The 26,466-nt window shown below is 26.9% G+C and overlaps 2 protein-coding genes across 3 annotated transcripts in view; one reads left to right on the forward strand and one right to left on the reverse strand.

Annotated features, from left to right (window-relative positions):
- LOC107447834 (transducin beta-like protein 3) overlaps nt 1-14,119 on the reverse strand; it is a 32,745-nt gene extending 18,626 nt beyond the window's left edge. The window contains exons 1-11 of one of the 2 annotated variants that reach the window (XM_071183184.1): nt 13,872-14,119; nt 13,502-13,553; nt 12,874-12,969; nt 11,486-11,611; nt 10,968-11,116; nt 7,428-7,595; nt 6,113-6,188; nt 5,005-5,101; nt 4,262-4,467; nt 2,959-3,162; nt 2,765-2,868 (exon numbers count right to left, since the gene is read on the reverse strand). In XM_071183184.1, the coding sequence (XP_071039285.1) occupies nt 2,765-2,868; nt 2,959-3,162; nt 4,262-4,467; nt 5,005-5,101; nt 6,113-6,188; nt 7,428-7,595; nt 10,968-11,116; nt 11,486-11,611; nt 12,874-12,969; nt 13,502-13,553; nt 13,872-13,885 (1,292 nt within the window). In that variant the 5' untranslated portion in view covers nt 13,886-14,119. Of the gene's footprint in view, nt 1-2,764; nt 2,869-2,958; nt 3,163-4,261; nt 4,468-5,004; nt 5,102-6,112; nt 6,189-7,427; nt 7,596-10,967; nt 11,117-11,485; nt 11,612-12,873; nt 12,970-13,501; nt 13,554-13,690 lie in introns of both variants that reach the window. The other variant, XM_016062866.3, reaches the window with a different exon arrangement.
- A 324-nt stretch (nt 14,120-14,443) lies between these two features.
- The window catches only part of LOC107438384 (Bardet-Biedl syndrome 9), a 39,992-nt gene continuing 27,969 nt past the window's right edge, over nt 14,444-26,466 (forward strand). The window contains exons 1-6 of the mRNA XM_071183738.1: nt 14,444-14,745; nt 16,143-16,273; nt 17,554-17,716; nt 19,556-19,620; nt 21,596-21,709; nt 23,351-23,522. Coding sequence (XP_071039839.1) covers nt 16,162-16,273; nt 17,554-17,716; nt 19,556-19,620; nt 21,596-21,709; nt 23,351-23,522 — 626 coding nt within the window. The 5' untranslated portion in view covers nt 14,444-14,745; nt 16,143-16,161. The remainder of the gene's footprint in view (nt 14,746-16,142; nt 16,274-17,553; nt 17,717-19,555; nt 19,621-21,595; nt 21,710-23,350; nt 23,523-26,466) is intronic.

Raw genomic sequence — 26,466 nt, forward strand, 5'->3', positions numbered from 1 at the left:
TTATATTTTTATTACAGTTAACTGGTGAATTATGATTATTGTTCCTAGGTTATGAGCAAGCATTTTATAAACACACATATAGATAGATATATATATTTATATAAGTTNGTTCACTATAAACCATGTTCACTATAGCGGGGTTTGACTGTATATGTAATAATATATATATATTTATATAAGTTAAAGGTTAATGATAGCTTGTCTTACAATTTATGTCAATGTACTTGTATCAGATAGAATAGTATTTGATACAAGAGATGCATATCTTAGTCACATAATAATCTATTTTTGTTAGTTCAGTTACTTTCTTTAATGAAATATTTTTAATAAACAGAAGCACTTACATAAATTTTTATTTAAACTAATAAGAAAATATATCAGTTTTAAGGCGATAGGAAGAAAGATGCATTTTAGAATTCTTAGATTTTAATAATTGCTTAATAGACATACAGAAAATAAAATAGGGAACAATTAATATACAACGTGACAAAGAAATGAAAAATAGAACTCTTCTTGGAATTGAATGAATGGCAATACTTAAATACACATGCTTAACTACTATAGAACAAGAGCAGAATATTTCTTTTAAAATTTAATATTAAAATTCGAACTTAATTCTAAAAATATGAACATTGGAATTATATTTATTTTTAAATTTACATTCTTTTGACAAAATTTTTCATCTTCAAAATAATTGTAGCTGAATTTAGAGTAAAATAGTTTATCTCCTTTACCAAGGTGTGTGTAGCCAGGCTTGTTGGTTGTAGCAGGACTCATTGACATTGCCTTTAAAAAAACTTAGATAAGAAAATTAAAATCCTAATACAAGAAAACATGATTTTGCTACCCCAATAAGAAATCAAAAGAAAAATGATTCAAATAAAAATAGCACAACTTTTCTTTCTCAAATTTGCACCAAACAGTTACACACCCACCAGGTTTTTTGCCTTTTGCAACAGAAATACAGACAACAGAAATACATTTAAAAATTCTTATGTTTTTAGAGGTTCAATCGTATTATAAGAAACCCATTTGCTTAATTGTTTTTTTTAAAAAGAAAGATAGAGATTATTGGAGGCAGTTATTATTGGAGTTACAAAAATCAATTTTTTAAAAATACAAATTGTAATACATGAACATTTTCGCATCATGCACCTAGTTCAAAATTGATAAAGCTCATATCTTTTGCTTGTCAAGAGCTGGAAAAAAAAATGGTTTTCAGATTTTAAAGATGTACAAAAAATAATAAAAATTTTCACCCAAAGACATGTCAAGCACTTATACTACCAGTCAGAAAAAGACTTCAGATCTGCTGGCCTTGTAGTGCCATTAGTTTTATTTTAGCACATGAAACCATCAGACATGACATGAAATTGACATGCCTTATAAGGCATCAAAGTGTGCATTAAACATATTCAATATAATTCCATATATTTTAAATCTTCAATTATATTAAATACATATTTTAAAATGAACTTATAACCAAAATCCTTCCGCATACTAATTACAAAAATACAAGAAAGAAAAATAATATGCCATTACCATTATGTATTTATTGTTAAAATTATATTTTACATGCTTATAATTATATTTTACATGTATATTCCCAATAATCAAAATATAATCATATTATCACCATATTTAACGGAATACAATTCATATAAAAATAAAAGAACTGATTAAAAACAACTGGCAAAAATATTGCAACACACTTTGAGTGTGTTTTATTTGCACATCTGCACTTCTATGTTTTCCTTTAAAATTTTTGAAATGACAGAAAAGTGGCAGTATTTGGTTAACTTACTTCAAAAGAAAACAAACTTTATGGTGCAATTATTGTCCACTAAATGAAATGACAAAAAATCAATCAACAGAAAACTGAATCATTAACTTGGATAAAACACAGGTTTTTATTTTGAAACATTGTATTTCATATGAAGCACCTTTTTTTATTATTTGTTTTTGATAAAAGAATTTCATAATAGCGTGAAAAAGTTTCCGATTTGCTCAAAAAGTTCTTGAGATACTGTGAAATATAGTGAAAAGTTAAATTAATATTGAAGGGCTTAAGCTTTCGGCTACTCTCTTGACCAAATCATCGGGACATTTTCCAGTTATCCTGGGGATTTTTTGAGTTTCAGAAATCCGAATCTGTTGGAAAAGTTCGCATGTTTATTCAGAGAAAGTACATTTTAATTTTCAATTTCGTAACTTAAAATATTGCCTGCACTAATTAATATATTTGAGGCTAGACCCAAGAATCATTAGGATTGAGTTTACTATGCGCTAATCCGATCAAAAGTTGTAATTTTTTTCCTTCATTTTTTACTTTGCGTTCTATACATTATTTATTTGATTTACTGCTCTTCTGCTAATTTTAAATATTAAAAAATGATTTTTAAATCGTTATCTTCAGCTAAATTAGAACATTTATTGATTTTTTTAAAATTTTTTACTAAGGGTACATCAGTAAAAAAAAGTGGAAAAATTGTAACATGTGTGCAAACCATTCAGATAATTTTCAAATAAAATATAAAAACAATTCACATTTTTGCAATTTGGGCCATATAATTATGGCTCCCAACCTTCTTCCTTATGACTGGTATTCAAAAATGGTTGTGCATCTCTGACATAGAATTAAAAGGAAAAAAAAAAAAAAAAAAAAAAAAAAAAAAAAAAAAAAAAAAAGACAAACTTGACCCAAATGAGGGATATATACCCCTTACTAGCTTTTACAGTCAAAAAGTAAAAAAAAATTACTCACTTGCAGCAGCAAATGGCAGTAACTGAATCTGTATGACCAAATCCAGTATATTCAGCATTGATCGGAGAGTCAGAGCCAACAAACCAAACTTTAACATTATTATCCTATATACATAATAAGAAATTAAAACCCAAAACAAAAATGGCTCAATTCCTACCAAGTGTAAACAAAACTTAATAAATAAAAAAATTTACCTTTGAACCACTAATAAGAATGTCTTTGTGCTTAGGGAAAGAATCTAAACTCATGACAATGTCATGATGTCCTTTTAAAAGCTGACAATTGAAAGATGGCAGTTGAAATACTTTGATGTGAGAGCTATTAGTGGCAACAGCAATGTGCTCGTCTTTCTTACCAACAAACTTGATGCTTAGAATGTCATCATTGTAACCTATAAACTAGAAGAAAATGAAATAAGTTATATGCTAATAAAAAATCTTGATTTTTTAAAAATAATCTATTGCAACATACTTCTATTCTTGATCTATTGCTACTTGAGATCTATTGCAACATACTTCTGATATAGTTTTAAAAAATGTTTACACATTACGAGAAAAAAAAAACAGAAAGAAAACATCAATAACACATATCCGTCAACATTGGATAAACAAAATGATGGAGATTTTACTAGATAAATTTTTTTGGGCTACGAGTAAAGTTTTGATACATCCTACATTCCAATTTTGACTTAAATGATTAAGTCAAAATTGGAAGGAATATAAGCACTTACATTTAGCGAAGTAAAAAATATGTATATAAAGCTTTCTCAAAAAAAGATATTTCTAAACCATTAATTATAATTGCTTAAACTATAAACACTCACCATCACTGGCAATAGCACCATCTATTGAGGAATATCAACAAATTTTCTTTAAAAATATGGAGAAATTTGAGAAAATACGGGTAAACAGGAGATAGTCGAAAAATACAGAAGTCTTAGGGGAAAAAAAAAAGGAGACTTGGCAGGTATGAAGCAATATACCTGTACTTCAATGCTATATAAATTTTCTCCTGAACTAAATTAGGGATGAACAGCTCATGACTTACATTATTGAAGCAAGTGACTTTGAAATGTTACAAACACATAATTTTTCAGAATAATTTCCTAAAATGTACTCATTTCTGCTTTTTATCACAAAAGACTAATACTTATGCTGCATAGAACATTATTATGGCCAATATTTGAACGAGTGATTAGGGTCAATAAAAATCTTTTTGATAAAACATTCATCCTTTTAAAATATTTGAGAACAAAGACAAAAATGGTTTAGACAGTAAAATCCAGGATTAAATAACAAATGAGATTTATTACTTGATTAAAAACTTTATTCACTTAAAAAATATGCAAACTGGAAACATGTCCGCTGTTGTTTCTAATTTATATATTTTTGAAGCGTGTAACATTTTCAATTAAGTAATATCTCAGTTTCGTGGACTTAGTTAAGTGAAGTTTACAAGAAAAAGATATCAAAATAAGTTTTAAAAAATTGTATTTACTTGATTTTTAATGGAGAAATTATCCAACGTGTAGAACAGTATATTTTGTTCAAAAGATATCACAGCTAGAACTTCTAAAGCAGGGATGTAAACAGCTTGCGTTATTAATGGACCTTCATAAGATGAATCTTCAGGCAACATAATTAAGGAATCACTCTGTTCAAATATACATGTTCCAGATAACGTACTCCAAACCCTCAATATTCCTGGTTTTTGAACAATACAGAAGTTTTAAATTGCACACATAAATAAATGTCACATTCCTTTTATATATTCCTTTTATAAATACTTATAAATTGTATGCGATATTTATTTATATACAGCGTTAAATGCTTTCAAAATTTTTCTCTTCCAAAAAAAATTTTTTTTTTTAAAAAGCTTAATTAGTCAAGTAAACATTTGCGTATTTGTATTTAGCTTAATAAATATTTAATATGCATTTTATTCATTCTTCTGACAGAAAGCTTTGCAATATTCATTGAATGTAATATGAAACATATCCATTTCAATATAGTTGCAATAAACTTTTATTTCATTACCAGTTTCCAAAGTATTTAACTCTTAGAATTTTAAAATTCTTCTATATCCTACAATATTAGTTACAGTTTCATCTCAAATAAAATACAAAATGAAATTTCACTGAAAACTTCAATTTTCAAATTTCCCTTACAATACAGAAATAAAGTAATGAAAGTTCTACAGGGTACAGCATTAAAAAGAAATCAAAAAATTTATTAAAATACCTTTATCACCAGCAGTAACAAAATAAGTGTCAGAACTTGATAAAGATGTATTCGGCAAAACAATTTTTTCAGGAAGTAATATACAAGATTCAACAGTCTGCAATAAAATATTAAAATCTACATATGTACAATATGCAAAATAAAAAAATAAAATAAATAAATAAAAAAAAAAAAACAGGCCACCCGAAATAACTTTTGATCTAATGATTGGAACTTCATGTTTAAATTTCAAAGGTTCAAGGGGGTGACCTGGAATAAGCTCCTTAGTTAGAGCGATATTTTAAGTTACAAAATCAGACACAGAAACATACTTTCTCTGAATAAAAGTACCGTTTTTTTAAAAAACAGATTCAAATATATGACCCCCACAATACAGATGGTGCCACAATCTGAGAATTATGGTCCCGATGGTTAGGTCAGAAGGGAACTTCAAAGTTTGGACCCCTTAATGTTTATTTCACTTTATGCGTATTACGCCATATTTATTTTATTTAATAATAAATCTGACTTTTTCAAAGTTTGATTTTTTCAGGAACGGTTTAACTGATTTAGCTCAAATTTTGCACCTCACCATTTAAAAATTTCATTCTTTAAAATTAAGTAAAAATTTGTATACTTTACAATTTAAAATATCCTAAACTATTATCAAATAAAAAAAATATTTCCTGAAGTTTTTTTTGACATGAAATGATTTTTGGATGAACGAATCTTATAATTATACGCAAAAATGTTTAAATTCACTTGAAAAATTTGCGAAGTAAGGCAAAATACACATAAAGTAAAATTAACATTAAGGGGTCCAAGCTGTGGACCATTCTTCTGAAATAACTATTGATACCGTAATTCCCATATAGTGGCTTCCCCCTCTGAAATTTGAATCCATCGAAGAAAGGTATGTTTATTAAGAGAAATTTTGTTTACGTGTCTGATTTTGTAACTTAAATTATCACCTGCACTAATTAATTAGTATATTTGAGGTCACACTCTTGAACCATTGAGTCCTAGAACGGGAAGATTCAATCATTTGATCAAAAGTTATTCAGAGTGGTCCATTTTTCACATTATACATAAGCCCTTCACTTTAAGCAAACCTTTTCAAATTTCTTACCTCAAATACTGGAATAGTCTTCAAAAGCTTAAACGTAGAAAGATCCCACAACAGCACAACCTTGTCTCTACTTGAGCTATAAAGTTTTTAAACATTTTTAATAGCATATTTAGAAGAAAAATGGAAAAATGAAATGTAATTTGCACCATGATATTTAAAGACAATTGATATTCCATAAGTAACAACCTTTCTAAGCAATGAACAGTCATAATGATTTAATGCATCAACTTAAAGCAGCTTTTAAACTTAATTCTATTTTGGCTTATATATATTACTTTAAAAAAATCATATATTAAATTTAATCCACAAATAGAGCTAATTAGGTTTGAAGACGTTAACATCGTTAAGTGGTAGTGTGGCTGGTGGTTGTAGAAAATATATACAGAAACATTCATATTAATAAAGGATCTTATTTAGAGGCTATAAAACATTACAAAAAACTAAATGAGAACATAAACATTCTGGTAGATAGAGAAGAACAAATTGACTATGAAAAATGGGGTTTTATACTGTCTGGACAACAAATATAAATATTAATAGATCTTACTGTGTGACTTTTCAATTTCCCAAGTTTCTAAAGTCCTATCATCACATTTTCTATGATAATTACATCAATATTTTATTTTTGCATTTTGGGAAAGGTTTTAACTCAGTGTTTTAGATTTAAGCTCTATTTATGAAATGGATGAGATATAATACATAATTTTTCAACATTACTTTCTTGCCATTTTACATACATACATTCAATATATATATATATATATATATATATATTGTGTGTGTGTGAAAGTGATTTTTTTTAAAGAAATCTAAGCAACCAACTAGCATTTTTAAACATTTGAGAACAAATTAAAAACAAAATTATCTTTGAATTATTCTCATATCAGCAACCGTTAAAATTTGGAATTTGTTACTGTTGCTACCAAAGTATTGGATTAAATTAAATTCACCGTGACTGGAATTACAAAATTATAGTTCTTATCTTAATAATTTATTTATCTTGGCAATTGTGGAAACTTTTTCCAAATTTTTCAAAAAACAAAACCAAATTTTTCAAAAACCAAAAAAACCAAAACCAAATTTTGAAACCAAATTTTTCAAAACTAAACTCGTAAATTTTTTTTTTCACAATCAATTCACTCTGGGAAAGACTAAATTAGATATATAACTCAGTTAATTATCTAAAATCTTCAGTAGAACCAATAGCCAGAAGAAAAATTATGCAGTTAAATAAAAGTCTTAATTTTTACAGATAGCATATATTATTTAAAATTTCAACAAAGCAACTTATCTACAAAACAAAGTGACTATTTACCTTAACAGCCGTCTATCTTTTGTAAAAACGAGTTCGGTCACAGAGCTGAAGTGGCCAGACAGGGAAGTAACAAGTTCACTCGTATGAAGATTCCAAACATGGATTTCATAATCATCAGCAGTACCAAAAACATGAATCTTGGAGTCAATATTATGAAAACATACTTTACTGTAATTGAAAAAGGTAACTGAGTAATGGGAATAAAAGAAATACATTGATATATTTATTTATTATTTTATTCCAACCTCCTTAATAAAGAAAGTAATCACGCATATAAATATTATGTAGAGTTTAAGTCAAACAAAGTACATAAGAATTACAAGAGGATAAGAAAAGGCATCCTCTTAAAAGAAGTTAAAGCAATCTAAAATGTGTCAGACAAAAGCTAAATGATTGTGTTACCAGGGGTCTGTCTAGGTTTTTCTGAAAGGTACCTATTTTGTGAAAATTTAGACATAATTTGTGAAAAATTAAAAATTATATTACAAAATCAATACAAAAACATGGTAAAAATATAGATTTATCGTTTCTTAAGTGATGCAAAAATAAAATTTTAAGAAAAAGTATTTTGTGAAACTACCGTTTTTCCTAAAGTTGAATTTGTGAAGCTACCATTTCACCTAAAATTGAATTTGTGAAGGTACCGCAAAACGGTAGTAAATTCGGCCTGGACAGACCCCTGGTTACTTAGTGCAATCTTTCTACTTCCATGGAACGAGATACAATAAATGTATCCATAGCAGGGTTGGCAGGTTTTTGACATGTGACAGTTTTTGACGGTTTAAACCGTCACATCAAAAACCTCACTGTCAAAAACCTATATTCATATGTGAAATTTATATATTTTTTTTTATAAAGGATAGTGTTTCTAAATATGTTCCAGAAAAAATAAATTTAAAATTTTGAAGAAACACTTATATTTTGAATAGTAACCAAAATCTTGTACTTTTGAAAGCTCACATCTTTTGTAATATTATGTATTCATTTTCATGTGTTATTGAAAATCTGCAGTGATATTATTAAGAAATTTATTTATAACCAAATTTAGTGTATAGTATAGATTATACTAAAAATTAGACATTTTTAAAGATAAACATTAGCAGTTTTGTACATTAGACATCTTTTAAAGAAAAATCTTTTTAATATTCTTTTAAATCTTCTTAATAATCTTTTTAACATAAGACAATACAAATTTAAGTGCTTTCTGTTAAATACACAGAGTAGTTAGTGTCGATTTACAGTATATTCAGCCTATTCATTTACTATGCTGAAAATTTAGTTTATCCAAATACTTGTGAATTTCATTTTGCTGAATACTATATAGTTTTGTTGAATATCTAAATATTCAGCTGTTGAATAATTACTTCTTGCTTTCAAGATATGCATTATTTGTATTCTTAATACAAGTGGAGAAAAAAAAATTAAGAGATAAAAATTGTTTTAAAATGATAAGTGTAATAATTATAAATAAATATAATAAACAATATGAATTATATTTATCATTATTCACAAATATAACTACTTTTAAATTCAAATTAACATACTGGATAATAAAGATATTCGGTATAACATTAAAAAAAAATTTTTATACACTTGTATCAAGTTTGTATTTATACAACATAACTTGTAAGTTCCTTATAAATATTAGTTATATGTTCCTTATATGTCAAAAATGCATAGTAATAAACTTTTAATTTTCTTAAGTATCAAAAAAAAAAAAAAAATTTTTAAATATAAATATTTAAACAATTTTTGTGCAAAATTTTTCTGCACATGCATTTGAATATAAATTTCTGAGATTTTAAATCTGTTATTTTACCTTAATTTTAATTAAAAAATATTTTAAAACCTGCTGATTACCTATAGTATAATTAAATTTCAATATAATGCATGGCAACTGTTGGTAGTTTTGAAGTTTATATATTTTCTTGGCAAACTTCAGTTTTTGACGGTTTAAACCAGCATTATACCCTTGTCATGTCAAAAACCACTTTTTGACGTCAAAAACCCAACCCTGCCATAGACAAGTCTATAAGGCGTAGTTGATGAGCCTCTATCACACATGAGAAACATCCTAGTCCATTAGGCATATACCACTGGCGATGGGTGGGTGACTTAAGTCAATTAGCCATAATTACCATCAGGGGGGGGGAGGGGTTACCACCTAGAGGGATAAAGGAAAACAGGGAGGACAAGAGACTACAACCCTCAATAACAAGTAAGTCCAATTCATATTTGTAATTGTCCACATTGAATTTTATCTTGGGTAAGATTGAAGAGCTAGTTTTGTTAACAAGGAGGAATAATTTAATATGTTGAAGGGAGCATCAACAATCTGACAGGATACATAGATTAACAACTCCTTTCAGTTAGTATGCCTTTGAGTTTCTCACAAATTACCATTAATACTCTTTCGAAGATTTAAAGAGAGATAGAGAATGTCATTTTTCTTACAAGAAGTTTCGAAATAAATGTCATTACTTGAATGATAATCTATTTTGGTGCTCTTAGCATAAATCTGAATGTCATGTCTAGGAAAGCTGTATATAATTTCTAAGGTTCAACATTATATGCACATTAAGTGCTGATCAATTTGTGACTTTTTTTTGAAATATAGTTTTGAAGCCTAAATCAAAAGTAAACTTTTATAACATCAATGAAAATAGTTACTTTATTTAGTCTAAAAAGGCCAACTTTTTCATAAAAAACAAAAACGCTACCCAAAACTAATTACATCTCTTTCCTATAAGAAAAAAAAATATCGCATTGTTTCAAAGTGCAAAATTTTGAAATTTTAGTATCCACAATAAATTTTAGTGGGCATTTAAAAAAATATATATCCCGTGATGAGCAGCTAGCTGGCCTAAGTCCTGAGCTTACAACTATTAATGTTTCACTTTGTAGCCTTGTAATTTTGAACCAAACTCAGAAGTCAAGGGAACTCCTGGATCAAGCATTGGGACAAACTAGTCTTCGTAGAGAACCTTTTGATGGAACTAACTTGTATTTGCATTACACGGAAAAGAAAATCACGAAAACCCCACAGTTGGCTAGATGACAAAGGGTTTCTAACCAATTAATAGTTAATTTCAAGGAGTGAAAATTGAAAATCTCATGCAAAATACAGCAGAAATCCACACAAGAGGGCGAGAATCCTTTTCACTAAATCCAGCTCAGTATATGCACATGTGGATCTGAATTTTTTTTTTATATCAAGCATGTAAAATGATTAGCGTTTTAACACGCTAAGGATTAAAGGTTCACCGAAATAGATTGGTATTAAATGAATTGCGAAAATGTTGAATAGAACATTTTGAAGAATATCTTTAAATTCAGTGGCATAATTTGTGGCGAAATTCAACAAGGTCAAGAATTAATATCACATTTTGTACAAGAGAAAATTAAGCACTTTTCAAAAACGTCCAATGAAAAATGGCACCTTTTAAAAACACTATGCATCCTGTAAATTTATCTATCTATATATATATATAAACAATATACAATCTAATAACTAATTTTAATAGGAAAATAGTGAATTACCTATAGACACCTTTACCGCCTTTAAGGTTATGAGTGTAATACTTTCTAAAAGTATCCCAAACTTTTATCGTTGAGTCAGAGCCACCTGTAGCTAATAATGTATTGGTTGAGTCAAAGGCCATACAGCTTATGGGACCTATATGTACAGACTATAAGAAAAAATAAATATCATACAATTGAAGTACAGTTATTTAATTACTCAAAAATTTGAAAAGAATTAAAAATGTGAAAAAATAATCACTCACTAATGATGATATGAACTAATGATATGAACTAATTAAAATGTACAGTTTCACAATAAATTATGTTTAGCTATCTATTACTTAAGCGAGTAAAATTAAGAATATTATCAAAAATTAAGAACATCATACACATTCAATATTATTAAAATAATTATTCCTAAAGGAATGCACTATGTACTTAGGTAAAATTAAAGCTGTATATTAGGTGAAAAACAATCTTTGAAAGATATAAGTGACTTTTCAATATGATAAAAAAAAAAAAAAAATGAAGCTCACCTTCCAAGATTTTACGATTTCTTTGGTGGATAAATGCCATATCCTCATAATACCATTTCTGGAAGCAGTTACTAATGTTTCATCATCAGCAGCCAGTAAAAAAGAAGCTATTTCCTCTCCTTCTAACTATTAAAATGTATATAGAAAAACCAAATTATTGTTAAATCATTTGCAATAAGTATTCAACTAAGAACAGAAATATTGTTTATATCATTTATTAAACATATCTTAAACATCTAAACCACACTGAAAGAAAAAAAAAAAACAATTTAAAATAAAATTAAAAAATACATTATATTTTCCAATTGAAAATGTTTATGAAGTTGCGCATGCAACAGGTCTGATTTGATTTCCTTCAAATAGGTAGAAGATATAAAAAAGGTGGAGTTAAAGAATATGGACTATTTACTGTTTTTCAAAGTCCATGCAAGCCTCAGACTTTCATAAAAAAAGACAAATCAGCTTGTCACCCCCTCTCAAAGTAGTCTTGGAGCAGTTGTGTTTGTTTTCATAAATATTTAGTAATTTTAAGTACATATCACACATCATAGAAAAAAAAACAATGGGATTTTAATTGCAGACTTACACTAAGAAATTAAGTATGTAATTTTTTTGTCATATTAAGAAAATATGTTTACAATATATTTATCCTACCTATTTAACTTTTGAAATCAACTAGGCAGGATAAAAAATAAATAAATAGGAAAGCAATATTAGATTATGTAAACAATTACAGCATAAAAACAAGAAAGCAAAAGCAATCATAAATAGCAGTTAATCGAAAGTTTAAACTTTGCTTATCTTTTTGAGATTAGCAAAACTGAAACGAATGTTAAAATTGAATACTGATGCTTCTTATTAGATACTTCATTCATTATCAACTTAAAATGTTGATTAATTAGCTATAGAATTAAAATATATAGAATACTAATTCAACCAGTAGCATTACTAAAATACCGTTACAGTGTTGCATGTATGCAGATTCAAAACAGACTACTATTTTTGAAAGAAAAATACTACACAAAATTTACTATGCTATCCAAGAAAATATTTGACAAATTTTTACAATCATACAAATTATAATGAAAAGCAATTTACTAGAAACTTATTTAAATCAGTGGAAAATAACACCGATAAGCTGTAACTTTAATAAAACCAAGTGGCACAAGAAAATAGAAAAAAACAAAAAACAGGGACTTGATAAAAAATTTATTGTTGGCAGAAACAAACATTCGAAGACCCTGTTGGAAAAAAATTAACCAGCTCGGATCAAAATAAAAAGATATAAAGAACAATTTTTCATTAGATTACATATAAAATGAACAACATTATTTGGATGAACAAATTAAGAAGATTATTTGGATGAACAAATAAAAGTTCATACTTACATTTTCAATGGCATTACTTGTTGTGCCACTCTCTATATCAAATAATTTTAAATTATCCTGGCATATACTCAGAATATACTTTCCATTACAAGAAAACTGAAAAACACAGGATAATATTATTTATAGAATTTTTAAAAGGGAAAAAAAGTTAATGATATCAAGATAAACATATTTCTTGTCAAATTACGGATAACGTATATTTAAGGCTAGATTTTTTAAAAAAAATTCATTTTCAGTCATTTTTGTGTTTTTTTCCTTTATTAATATATTAAAATTGACATTTACTAATTCATATAAAAAAATATTTTCATAAAATAAAAAAAATATTTGTTTTTGGTATCTACCTTAAAGTGATTGAAATTGATTAAAAAGAATAAATATCCCCATATTTGACAATATAAAAAAGAATAAATATCCAAATTAAAGAATTAATATACACAGACATATTGACTTCTTTTTACCCATTTCTAATAACTTAATCCAGTGAAATTTTTGTTTGTCTCCGCCTGAGTTTAAAGACATCCTGAATGAATTCCATGAGCACAGGTAGCGATCCGAGAAATATGTCTAACAAAAAAATTCATTTGCAAAATTCAAGTACAGTATAAATAAAAGCTACCCTACTTACTTGGACTTTACCACCAGTAAAAAAAGCTTCGTATTTTGAGTGTACGTCAAAGCTGCAATTAAAATGAAAAATTATAAAAATAAAATACTGAATAGGTAAAAATTGGTATTATCAATGAAAATATTATTAAAAATAATTTCACGAAGGTAAAGATATACACTAAACAAAACAATCAGTGTACAATACCACCTTTGTTTGGCTGTAATTTTCATTGACTTCTTTTTACCCATTTCTAATAACTTAATAAGTTTCGGTTAATAACATTAAATTAATAACAACCACAAATAAAGAAACAACTGTAAACAACTAATAATATTTAAAAACATGTGGGGAAAAGTAAGCGGGCATCATGTCGGACGCTTCTGCTTACCTGTTTCTGTTCATTAAAAGATTTATAAAACTGGTTGTTTTTTAATTTCAAGTTGATTCAAAGGTTATATCCAGTTGTTGCAAAAAATTTTATGTCGCACTAGAGCCGTGTTACTGGCTGGAAACAATCGGAGGCAACATACATACGTCACATCCCATTTGACAGGTGAGGACACCCTATAACACGCCACTCATCCTTCAGCAGATCGTGCTAGCGTGCATTAGCCGATCTTTCGTATACGGGGAGTCATTGGCAAGAGGGGATCGAACTTAGAACCTCTCGACATGGGCCCAACTGGTCAGATTAACGCATAATTTAAATGAAGAGAAAAAGATAAAAAAGAAAGAATACAATTGGTGTATTTTTAAATTTTAAGAAACATTCTTGGGTTCATTGAATCTATTACATAAGNATGCGCGTTATTAAAATTCTGCCAAGCAAAAATGCTAAAAGCGCCATTCTAGTAAACCTGACAAAACGATTAAGCGATAACGATGAAAACGATGATGTAATCGACCTATCAAATGCCTCTATTTATTAAAAAAGCGGTCAGCCAAGCAACAGCCTCTTGGGTTTATTGAGATTTTTGTCAATTTTAATTTTATAGTAATGGCCACACAAATTACCGTTGTCATGGAAACAAGATATTTATATTTTCTTGCTTCGGATATTTTATTTAGTGTTTGGACGTGACTTTTGTAATATTTAATCAAATGAAAGATAGGAAGTTAATTCAATTATTCATAGACATATTTTCGTGCAAATAAATTTCCCATTATAATAATAATCAAATAATGTAATGTAAAAAAACCTGATATGAGATAAATTCTAGAATGATTTTTCATTTCTCACTTTTACTTGTCTTGTTTTCGAAGTAAGTTAATCTGTTTTTAACTCTTTTATTTTTAGCATTAAATCTTAAAATATTTTTAAATCAATCGAAGAAATGGGGTTTTTAGATCTTTATTTACTTTTGTTAATATTTTTGACCACTTAATAAATATTATTATTGTATTTATCACATTAGCGAGCAATATTAATAATTTATAACAGATTTTAATCAAGATTCGTTGCATGATTATTAGAAAAAGATTATATATAACTTCATTAGTTGTTAGAAGAGTAGAATTGTATGTTTTTAATAATATAGCTTAACTAATCATCTTAAAATGCTTTAATAAATCTTGTTTTTTAATCCATATAATTTTGATTAAGTTCTTTTTTGTATGGAACTGCTAAAAATGTGTATTAATAAAAACATCTTCTTTTCGATTTCATCTATATGATGAAATAATAAACAGGGTTTTTGAGAATGTAATAACAAAAACATAAGGAAATTTTTATAATCATTAGAACATTTTTATTCAAGTTATCTTTGATGTTGGTTGCCCTAGTGTTCTAAGTATTATCTGCTTGTTCTGACAATGGCTATGTACATAACATAACTTTCTATTCTTTCATTTCTTTTTCACCCGTTAGATAAATTAATAATTCTTTCTTTTCTACTTCACCCGTTAGATAAATTAATAATTCTTTCTTTTCTATTTCACCCATTAGATAAATTAATAATTCTTTCTTTTCTATTTCACCCGTTAGATAAATTAATAATTCTTTCTTTTCTATTTTACCCGTTAGATAAATTAATAAACAATGTGTTTGAATTTATTTTTATAAATATTGAAGTATTTTTGTTCTAATACCACTGACGCTGGATCCTTAAATGTTCTAAGAATTCTCTGCTGTTCTTATGATGGTTCTTTATATAATAACATTCTACTGATAAATTTGTTTTTATTACAACCAAAAATATGAATTACAAATTAATTCATTTGAATTTATGCAAATTTTAAAAAAAAAATCTACTCTAATTTATCACGAACTTGAAAAGCATAAACATTCGCATTATGCATGTAAAAATAACTTTTTTTGAATTGAGGGTTCTTCTACATTTTAGAACCAACCTGGAACCAAACTCAGTGATTTTGGCAAAAATATAGCACTTTGACTCTGCAACTTTACTGGATATTTAGCTATATCAACATCATGGGAACCACCGAAACATTTTTCCAAACGCAGTTGGAAAAAAAAATTAATTTAATTTAGCATTTAATAAATTAATATTTAATTTAGTTATTTTGTTAATGTTAAAAGGAAAGAAATATATCTTAAAGCAAAATGAGTTTTTATGTACATTATAATTGTTTAAACATGTAATTTCTTAATCACTTAATTTTGTGTAATTTTTATTTTATGATAATTTTTATTTTGTAGGATCTAAAGTTTTACATTGATGTCACTTTTCAAAGCATGTGATTGGTGGTCCACAATATGTGGAGCTGATGAAGAGTTTGATAGAGGCTCTTTGGCCATTGCTAATATTGACAACAGCACAGAAAAATCAGGTGGTTGAAAGATTTTAAATAAATTATATTCAATTATTAATATAAAGAAAGTTTAAATTGAAAATTTTTTCTAATTCAGAGTTTTAATGGTTGCATTTTATGTTAAATATTTTCTATTGTGTTTTATTTTTGCCTGTTTTTATAATTATTTTAAAATAAACGTTCCATTTAAAATGATTTTTAGTTATTTTGTTTTTAAATTTTAACTACATAGTTAATGATTTTTGTTAAATATATTCAATACATTAAACTAATTTTAGCTGTTAATTCGGTCCTGTAAGAGATCAATAATTAAAAGAATATCCTCGTTCTTACCCACTGTTAATAGTCCATGTTAATTCCTATTAGATTTTCAAAAAAAAGAAAGAAAAAAAATGCTTTAAAATGTATGAAGCAAAAAAATTAATATGATATTACGAAATGTAGGGCCTTATTTTTAAAGTAGTCATTAAAGTAAAATTAGATGAACTATCACTGTGTTTTTTTTAATTTTTTATTATTGGATGTTGTCTTTCATTATTTTAACTCAACATTAAAAAAAAGCTTTTAAACATTAGTTCTAAGAAAGAAAAAGAACAGTGCTCATAAATAGAAACAGAAGCAATAATTTAAGCTATTCCTTGCGGTTTGACAATTTGATATCATTGCTCTCGAAACATATATTTATCAGCTAGTGTGATATAACCTATGATGAATTATATCATTTATGATTTGCCTTTCCTAGAATTCATCCTAGTGATAAAGCTGTATACCTAAGTGGCACTTTAATGTGTTTCGGTTTTTATAAAAATTTATTATTTGTAATTATTACATACCTGGCTTACTTACCTTTTTCCTGCACAGAAACGGGTAATTCACCAGCTTTTCTTCACTGAGGCATGCAAATGCATCACAATTTCTTTCTTGTTCAGATTGCCTTGGAAAATGAAATTGACATACTATTAATTTGTCCTAAGATTAAATTGATGATGGCTGGTCATATGATCATTAGTTGGTTGCCAAAAACAGCTCGTTAATATAATTACTTTAAAAATGTATAGTAACTTCATCATCATTGAAAAACTCATTGAGAAAATGTTTAGTAAAGAATCTGTAGTTAATATAAGCAGAGTTTGATCAAACTCCCTATATGGCTATTAAAGTGTTAAAAAGTAGGACTATAGGTGAATTTATTGTTAAAATGTGTTAATTAACCAGAAGCACTTTTAATATATTCTATTTTAGACTAGTTTCATGATTAGTTATTAAATGAAAAACTATGATTTTTGCATTGATTTCAGACAAAATTATTACCGGAAGTCTCAGTGGTATCCTAAGAATATATATACCTCAACCTATAAAGCAGGAAGATGGAAGTTACTCTTCATTCCGAGCAGATGATTTACTTCTGGAAGCACAGCTTAAAGCTCCTATTATACAAGTTGCTGCTGGAATCTTATCATCGTGAGTTATTGTTTATTTTTCTCAGTAATACCTTGAAATGCTGATAAGTTTTTCACTTGTATTTTAACTAACCAAAATTCCCATGGATATTTTATTAAATAATTTTGTGGTGATTAACAAATATGTCATTGTATTGCAAAAAATTTGCTGATGTAGTTTATATTTTTTTAATGCTATTAAATATTGTGTGCACTTTGTTGTCTCATTTCCAAGCAATCACTTGAAAATGAATTATTCTCAAAACACAATGAATTATTTTTGATGAATGAAATTTTTTGCATATTTCACTTTTAAAACTTTTTTATTTTGTTCACTAAATTTGTTAACCACTTAATGCTTGAAGCAAATAGTCTGCTCATAAATCATGTTAAAGGTGAGAGAAATAATAGCTTGGATAAAGTATTATAGCTTGAACATAATATGAACATAACATAATATAGCTACTATGAACATAATATAGCTACTACATACATAACATAACATAATATAGCTTTAAATGAACATAATATAGTTACTAAAAACCATATTATACAAAATAATTATAAAGATTTATGTAATTAATTTGATCTTAAGATTACTTACATAAAGTAATTTTGGGAGGATATTTAAATTCTTGAAAATATTAGATTTAATATAATATTTTTAAACTCATGAAATGAGTTATAAATAATTTTTAATGAAAACAAAATGTGTTGAAAAGGAAATGTGTTAATTACTTTTACTACATTTATTAAATGTTATGTTGTGCCACAATTTTTTTAATTAATCGTTTATTTTGAATAATTCTTTTTTATTCATATCCACTATAAATGAACATGACTAAAAAATTTATTTTATTATTTTATATTTTTTTATGTGTGCTGGCTGAATAAAATTGATTCTGTGTAGGCTTAGCAAAATTAAATTACAATTTTCTCTTATTAGCCAGCTAATTGAAAAATTTCTTCTGCACTCATAAAAATATCAGTAAAAAACTCTCTCCAGAATATCTTTATTTAGTTTTTTCCCCATTATTAAGAACTGTTACTAAATAATGAATCAGTGGCATTTCATACTTTTTATTTGACGAAACTCAAAAGTGTTGTTTGCAGTTGTATAAGCATTTGTCCTTTTGTTGTGACACAAGCCCCCCAATACCATGTTCGAAAAAAATAACATTGGCTGCTGTGACATTGAACCGGTTGCACATACATTCCTTGACTGTATCAACTGATGTCCTTGTAGTGCTTCTTTGAGCTCATGTAAAATTGTGAAGTTATAATCGACAGATCTAGTATCAGTAGTTCAACTCAGGATAACTCTTAGCTTTTGTTTAAAATTTATTTATTTCCTTGACTTGCCATAAAAGGACTTCTCAAGACATTTTACTTGGACCTTTTGACCTTTGTTAATGTCTCCAAGTACTGTTGATCATTGATTATGGTTCCAGAAAATTGATAAAAAAATGGTCCTTTGCAGCCCATCGTTCGCTTAAAGAACTGATAGCTGCTCAGTTATTATTCTTTTATCCTTGTTTCCATCACAAGTGCTGCCATCTCTAATGCAAAGCAGATTAATCCTTTATGTCACTTCAGCTATGTCATTTCATGCCTGTCTTCATTTCTCTAAACGAAATAGTTTTGATTTAAAGCCTTTACATAATTGTTCATTGACTGTAATTACTATTTTTTACTTCTAAATTTAGAAGAAATAATTGTAAAACTGTTTATGATATTCAGCATTGTGTGTTTTACACTGGTATCACACAGCACCATGGGAATTCTATTTAAAAACCTTTTTAAATGTTAATTTTTAATGATAATTAGATAATAATTAGTTTGTATTTTTCTTCTTTCTTAGGACTTCCTCTTCTCTTCAGTTAGCTGTTCTACACCCTTACAAGTTATCTGTATTTTCAATTTCTGGTAATTTTAATTTATTAGTGTTTCAAATTTTATTTTAAAAGTAGTACTATGCAAAGTTACTCATTTTCTTGTGTGATTTTAAATTTTTAAGTCTTTTTTCTCACTATCATGACTTTGTTTCTTTTTAAAAAAATATTTTGTAAATCTTTTCAAATATTTACAAAGTTTTTTTTTGTAGGTGTCATCATTTGTTCTTCTAAAAGTCATTAATTGAGTTTCTAACACTTTATTGTATGCTATATACTAATTATATATTAAGTTATATACTAAGAACACCAAATTCGTGTACTATTTTTGTGAATTATAATTAACTTAGAATTATGTTTACAGTCAGTAATAATTGCATTATTTAAAAGAACTCATAATAAAAAGACAATTTTCGGAGATTCTAGTTGTTGCAAATCATTTAAAAGTTTGCACCTTTGTGCACATTCTATTACATAAAATTTTTTGTTTTTCCAGATTTTGTTTTACAATTATAAGTTTTTAATGATATTATGCCTAAGCATTTCCTTGTTACTTGGGGAAAAGTCAAGATGAAAACTGGATCTAGTTCATTGTTCAATATTTCAATTCATAAAACTGTTCAATACATAGTTCAATTGTTCAATGCATAAAACTTGAAATTTTATACCCAGTGATAAATTTTTGTTTTTATCATTTTCTTGGTGTCAAATTTTTTTTAAAAAAAACTATAGGAATATATAATCATAGTTTATTAAAAGTTATTGATTCATTCTTAACGTTATAAAACTGCCAAAGTTATTCTAAAATATTTTTTCAGACTTATTGAATCTTTAGTACTTGTAACAGTAATAACTAAATTATAATTTAAAAAAAATTCACAAATATCTTTTTGATGTAGCTGGATGTTGATAAGGGTGAAACTCATCTCAAAGTTTGTAATTAAAATGCTGTGTACAAATTGTTATTTATTTGAAAAATTATTTAATATATCAATATTTTGCTTGATTTCAATATAAATGATTTTTCAATTTTTAAAATTTATTTTATGTGCATCACACAGTTATAGATATTAATATTTTTTTCTAAAGAAAAAAGAAATATTTTAAAAAATGAAGCAAGTAACTATTTTTACATTAAATTTAACTGCCCAAATCAAAATTTTTGATGGTTTTCTATTGATGGACCAACATAATCTTGATGGTAGCCATCAATAATTCCAGCATGAACCATTATATTTTTGATGGTAACCAACAGAAGTAACCATCAGCCCAATGTAGGAATTTGGACTGATTTATAATGGTCTAACATAAGATTAACAATTTGTTTAGATGGTTTGTTTATGTTTAACCATTCAAAATTTTAATTATAGCTTCTTAGAAATCAAATATTGGAACGATTATGAATCTCTATCATCCCAATGTAGGAATTTGGATTGATTTATTTTGGGCCAACATAAAAACCGCCAAATTGTTTGATGGTATATTCAATAGCGTCATAACTTTCTTACTGAATTAGCAAGAATTATTATTAAACTATCATGGAAATGCCTTATTGTACCATCAAGCATCATCACAAATTTCCATCATAGTATCTTAGAAATTAAATTTTGGAACGATCTTGAACAACCATCATCCCAATGTAGGAATTCGGACTAATATATGATGGACTAACATTAAAAAATATATGGCTTTGGTGGTATATTCCTGTGAACCAACAAGACTACCCGTTAAAAAAATCATGGAAATGTATAGTTGGAACCATCATGGATTGTTGGTCCATGAGAATCAAACTTCTCTTGATGGTTAACCATCATAGTATTAAGGTAGCATTTTCCATCATGGAATGATGGAAATTTGTTGGCATATAAAAAACCATGAACGCATAATGGAAAACATTGGATGATGGCAACCATCAAATGATATGGGACCTTCATTAATCGCACTGAAACCAACATAAACCATCCAAATTTTTTGTTATGTAAGATAATCAGCCTCTTTCTTTTATTAAGCTGTACAAGGAAGTGTGGAGCATGGGACCCAGAGTAAATTATCTCTCATATATGAACACAATCTACAAAGGCATGCATTTTCCCTTACCATTGGACGTTTTGGTGGGATTCAAGGTATCAAAAATTACAATTTTATACTAATAAAAATTGTTATAATGCATCATATTGTGTTTTTTTAAACACTTTTTTGTATTGATTAATCCTCTATTAATCTAGAATGTTTTGTAAACATAAAGTGTGAATCCAAAATCTGTTTTATGAGAAAAATAAGCTTATATTTTTATGAAGTGTTAACTTTTAGGATTATTAGATAATATTCTTTTGCAGAATGTTTGTCTTGAACTAAGTCATAGAAAATTGCTACATTAGTTTATTGTAAACAGCATTTAATTCATTCCATTTTGGTTAGGAATCACTTCTAGCAATGCCAAACTATTAGCGCATCTGGAAAGATTACATTTCATTTAATGGAATTTTTTTTTATCCATAAGTATTTGTTTGGCTATAATGAAAGAGAAAAACATTAAGCTTAATTTCCTCTTGCATTAGGAGAATTCTCAAAATATTTCCTTTATTAAAAAAGTAGACATCTAAATGCTATAATCATTCATAGGAAGTTCATACAATAATAAAAAATAGTCTTGGTGCCAAAATATAAATATTAAAATATTTTCTCAAATGTGTTTTTATTTAAAAAAAAAATTCAAGTTTATACTAACTTTGGATTAGTTAGGTTTCCAGAGATAAAAATTATTTCATCATTTTTCATCCTTTATTCATCATTTTTCAAAGTGACATCCTTGCTCTAAATTATCGAACACTAAAAACAATTAAGACTATTATGTGATTTTGTGTATCCTGTTTTAATCAAAAGGTGTTTTCTGATACCTATATGTTTAAATGAAAATAACTGCTAAAACTCTTAAGATATCAAATCATGAGGTAAATATTGATTACTTGAGCAATATACTTATTGATATTTACCTCTTTGCAGCTACATTATTGTTAATTTCTTAGAACTAGTATAGCAATGATTGCACTAAAAGGCAACATGACAAAAAACATGCGAATATCAAAATAATACAGCAATTCTTGTATTTTTCTTTGCTACTGAAATAAAAATACTTTAACGTGATTGTAATCGATATATTTCTGCAAAACTGTATTGATATTTAAAAATAAGATTCTTTTATATAATCTTTCAAGGTGTCAGAAAACACCTCAATATAGAAAAAGGCATGACAACATGATAATTCCAAGATCCAGAATGACCTAAAGCAAAATAATAGCACTGAAATAACAGCTATAGTACGAAAATTTAAACAAAAATAGTTGTAGTGAAATAATTAAATTTTGGGAAGAAAAACCTCTTTGCGGAGAGATAACTAAAATTAAAATTTAAAGTGTATTTTGGTACTGTTTGGTAGAAATAATATTAAAGTACTTAATAAATAACAATACTTAATAAATGTTTGCATGTTAAAATAAATTATCTTTTAATAAGATGAAATGTTGCTAAAACATTATGATGAAACTATCATAAAATATAAAGTTTATATAGGATGATTTTATTGTGCCGAATTGTTGATGTAAATTATTTTATGAAGCTAGTTATAGTGTCAAAAAAGGTATTATATAAAACCTTTTCTAATGCTTAGTGTACTAAGTCAGTTTTGTACTTGTTATAAATAATTTTATTTCATCTGAATTTTTAGCATTTTACTATCATTCATACAATTCCTTTTTCATATTTAGGAAAAGACATGATATGCATTTACTGCTTAGATGGGACTCTTTGTTTTTTTGAACAAGAAAGATTTTCATTCAGTCGATATCTTCCTAATAGTTTATTACCCGGACCAACCAGTTACATACTCAAAACAGATTCTTTTATTACAGTAAATGGATTTTCTGTTGAAAGTTACAGGTAATCATTCTGAAANGAAAAGTGGATATAATTCATTGTTCAATATTTCAAATTAATGCATACAAAACTTGTAATTTTAGACCCAGTGCTAAATTTTTGTGTTAAGCATTTTCTTGGTGTCAAATTTAAAAAAAATTTTTTTTTTGAAATTTATAATCATAGTTTATTAAAAGGTATTGATTTATTCTTAACATTATAAAACTACCGAAGTTATTCTAAAATATTTTCAGATTTACTGAATCTTTAGTACTTGTAACAATAATAATGAAATTATAATTTTAAAAAAAATTCACAAATATCTTTTTCATGTAACTGGATGCTTATAAGTGTGAAACTCATTTCATAGTTTGTGATTAAAATGATGTGTTCAAATTGTTATTTATTTGAAAAATATTTAAATATATCAATATTTTGCTTGATTTCAATATAAATAATTTGTAAATTTGTAAAATTTATTTTGCATACATCACACAGTTGTAGATATTAATATTTTTTTCTAAAGAAAATAAATATTTTAAATAATGAAAGAAATAACTTTTTTTACATGAAATTTAACTGCCCAAGTCAAAACTTTGATGGTTTTCTATTGATGGACCAACATAATCTTGATGGTAGCCATCAATAATTCAAACATGAACCATTATATTTTTTGATAATAACCTACAGAAGTAACCAGCACCATGTAGGAATTTGGACTGATTTATAATGGTCCACCATAAGATTAAAAACTTGTTTTGATGGTTTGTTTATGTTTAACCATTAGAAATTTTAATCTTAGTTTTTTAGAAATTAAATATTAGAACAATTACAAACCTCCATCATCCCAATGTAGGAATTCGGATTGATTTATTATGGGCCAACATAAAAACAGCCAAATTGTTTTGATGGTATATTCAATGGCATCATAACCTTCCTGCTGAATGAACAAGAGTGAATGAGATTATTATTAAACTATCATGGAAATGCATTGTTGTACCATTATGCATAATCACGAATTTCCATCGTAGTATCTTAGAAATCAAATGTTGGAACGATCATGAACAGCCATCATCCCAACGAAGGAATTAGGACTGATATATGATAGACCAACATTAAAAAACAAATGGTTTTGGTGGTATATTCCTGTGAACCAACAAGGCTACCTGTTAAAAAAAATCATGGAAATGTATAGTTTGAACCATCATGGACCGTCACGGATTATCATGGATTGTTTATCCAAGAGAAAAAAAACTTCTCTTGATGGTTAACCATCATAGTATTAAAGTAGCATTTTCCCACATGGAATGATGGAAATTTGTTGGCATATAAAAAACTATGAACGCATAATGGAAAAATTGGATGATGGTGACTATCAAATGATATTGGACCTTCATTAATCGCGCTGAAACCAACATAAACCATCAAAATTTTTTGATGGGATCATCAAGAATTTTGACTTGGGTGTACATCTTTTTTGTTATGTATGATAATAAGCCTCTTTTTTTCCATTAAGCTGTACAAGGAAGTGTGGAGCATGGGACCCAGAGTAAATTATCTCTCATATATGAACACAATCTACAAAGGCATGCATTTTCCCTTACCATTGGACGTTTTGGTGGGATTCAAGGTATCGAACATTGCAATTTAATACCAATAAAGATTGTTATAATGCATTATATTGTGTTGTTTTAAGTACTTTTTTGTATTGATTAACCCTTTATTAATTAAGAATGTTTTGTAAGCTTAAGGTGTGAATCCAAAATCTGTTTTATTAGAAAAATAGGCTTATATTTTTATGAAGTGTTAACTTTTAAGATTATTAGATGATATTCCTTTGCAGAATGTCTATCTTAAGCTAAATCATAGAAAATTACTACATTAGTTTATTGTAAACAGCATTTAATTAATTCTATTTTAGTTAGAATGCCAAACTATTAACACAGTTGGAAAGATAACAGTTAAAATATTTTTTTTTTTATCCATAATAAATCTTTGCTTGGTTGCAATGAGTGACAGAAACATTTAGCTTAGTTTTCTCTTAAATTAGGAGAATTCTCAAAATATTTCCTTTATTGAAAAATAGGTATCTAAATGCTATAATCATGCATAGGAAATTTAGACAATAATAAAAATGAGTCTTAGTGCCAAAATTAAAATATTTTTATAAATAAAAATGCAAATTTGCACTAACTTTTGATTAATTAGGTTTCTACAGATAAAAACTATTTCATAATTTTTCATCCTTTATTCATCATTTTTCAAAGTGACACCTTGCTCTAAATTATTCAACACTAAAAACAATTAAGACTATTTATAATGTGATCACCTATATGTTTAAATGAAACTAACTGCTAAAACTCTTAAGATATCAAATCATGAGGTAAACATACATTACTTGAGCAATATACTTATTGATATTTACCTCTGTGCAGCTACATTATTGTTAACTTTTTAGAACTAGTTAAAGCAATGAATGCACTAAAAGGCAACATGACGAAAAACAAAATAATACAAAAATTCTTGTATTTTTCTTTGCTACTGAAATAAAAAATACTTTAACGTGATTATAATCGATATTTTACTGCAAAACTGTATTGATATTTAAAAATAAGACTCTTTTATATAATCTTTCAAGGTGTCAGAAAACACTTCATTATAGAAAAAGGCATGACAACATGATAATGCCAAGATCCAGAATAACCTAAAGCAAAATAGTAGCACTGAAATAACAGCTATAGTACAAAAATTTAAACAAAAATAGCTGTAGTGAAATAATTAAATTTTGGGAAGAAACACCTCTTTGCGGAGAGATAACTAAAATTAAAATTTAAAGTGTATTTTGGTACTGTTTGGTAGAAATAATATTAAAGTACTTAATAAATAACAATACTTAATAAATGTTTGCATGTTAAAATAAATTATCTTTTAATAAGATGAAATGTTGCTAAAACATTATGATGAAACT

This window comes from Parasteatoda tepidariorum, chromosome 7 (genome assembly GCF_043381705.1).
Source record: "Parasteatoda tepidariorum isolate YZ-2023 chromosome 7, CAS_Ptep_4.0, whole genome shotgun sequence".
Classification (NCBI taxonomy): domain Eukaryota; kingdom Metazoa; phylum Arthropoda; class Arachnida; order Araneae; family Theridiidae; genus Parasteatoda; species Parasteatoda tepidariorum.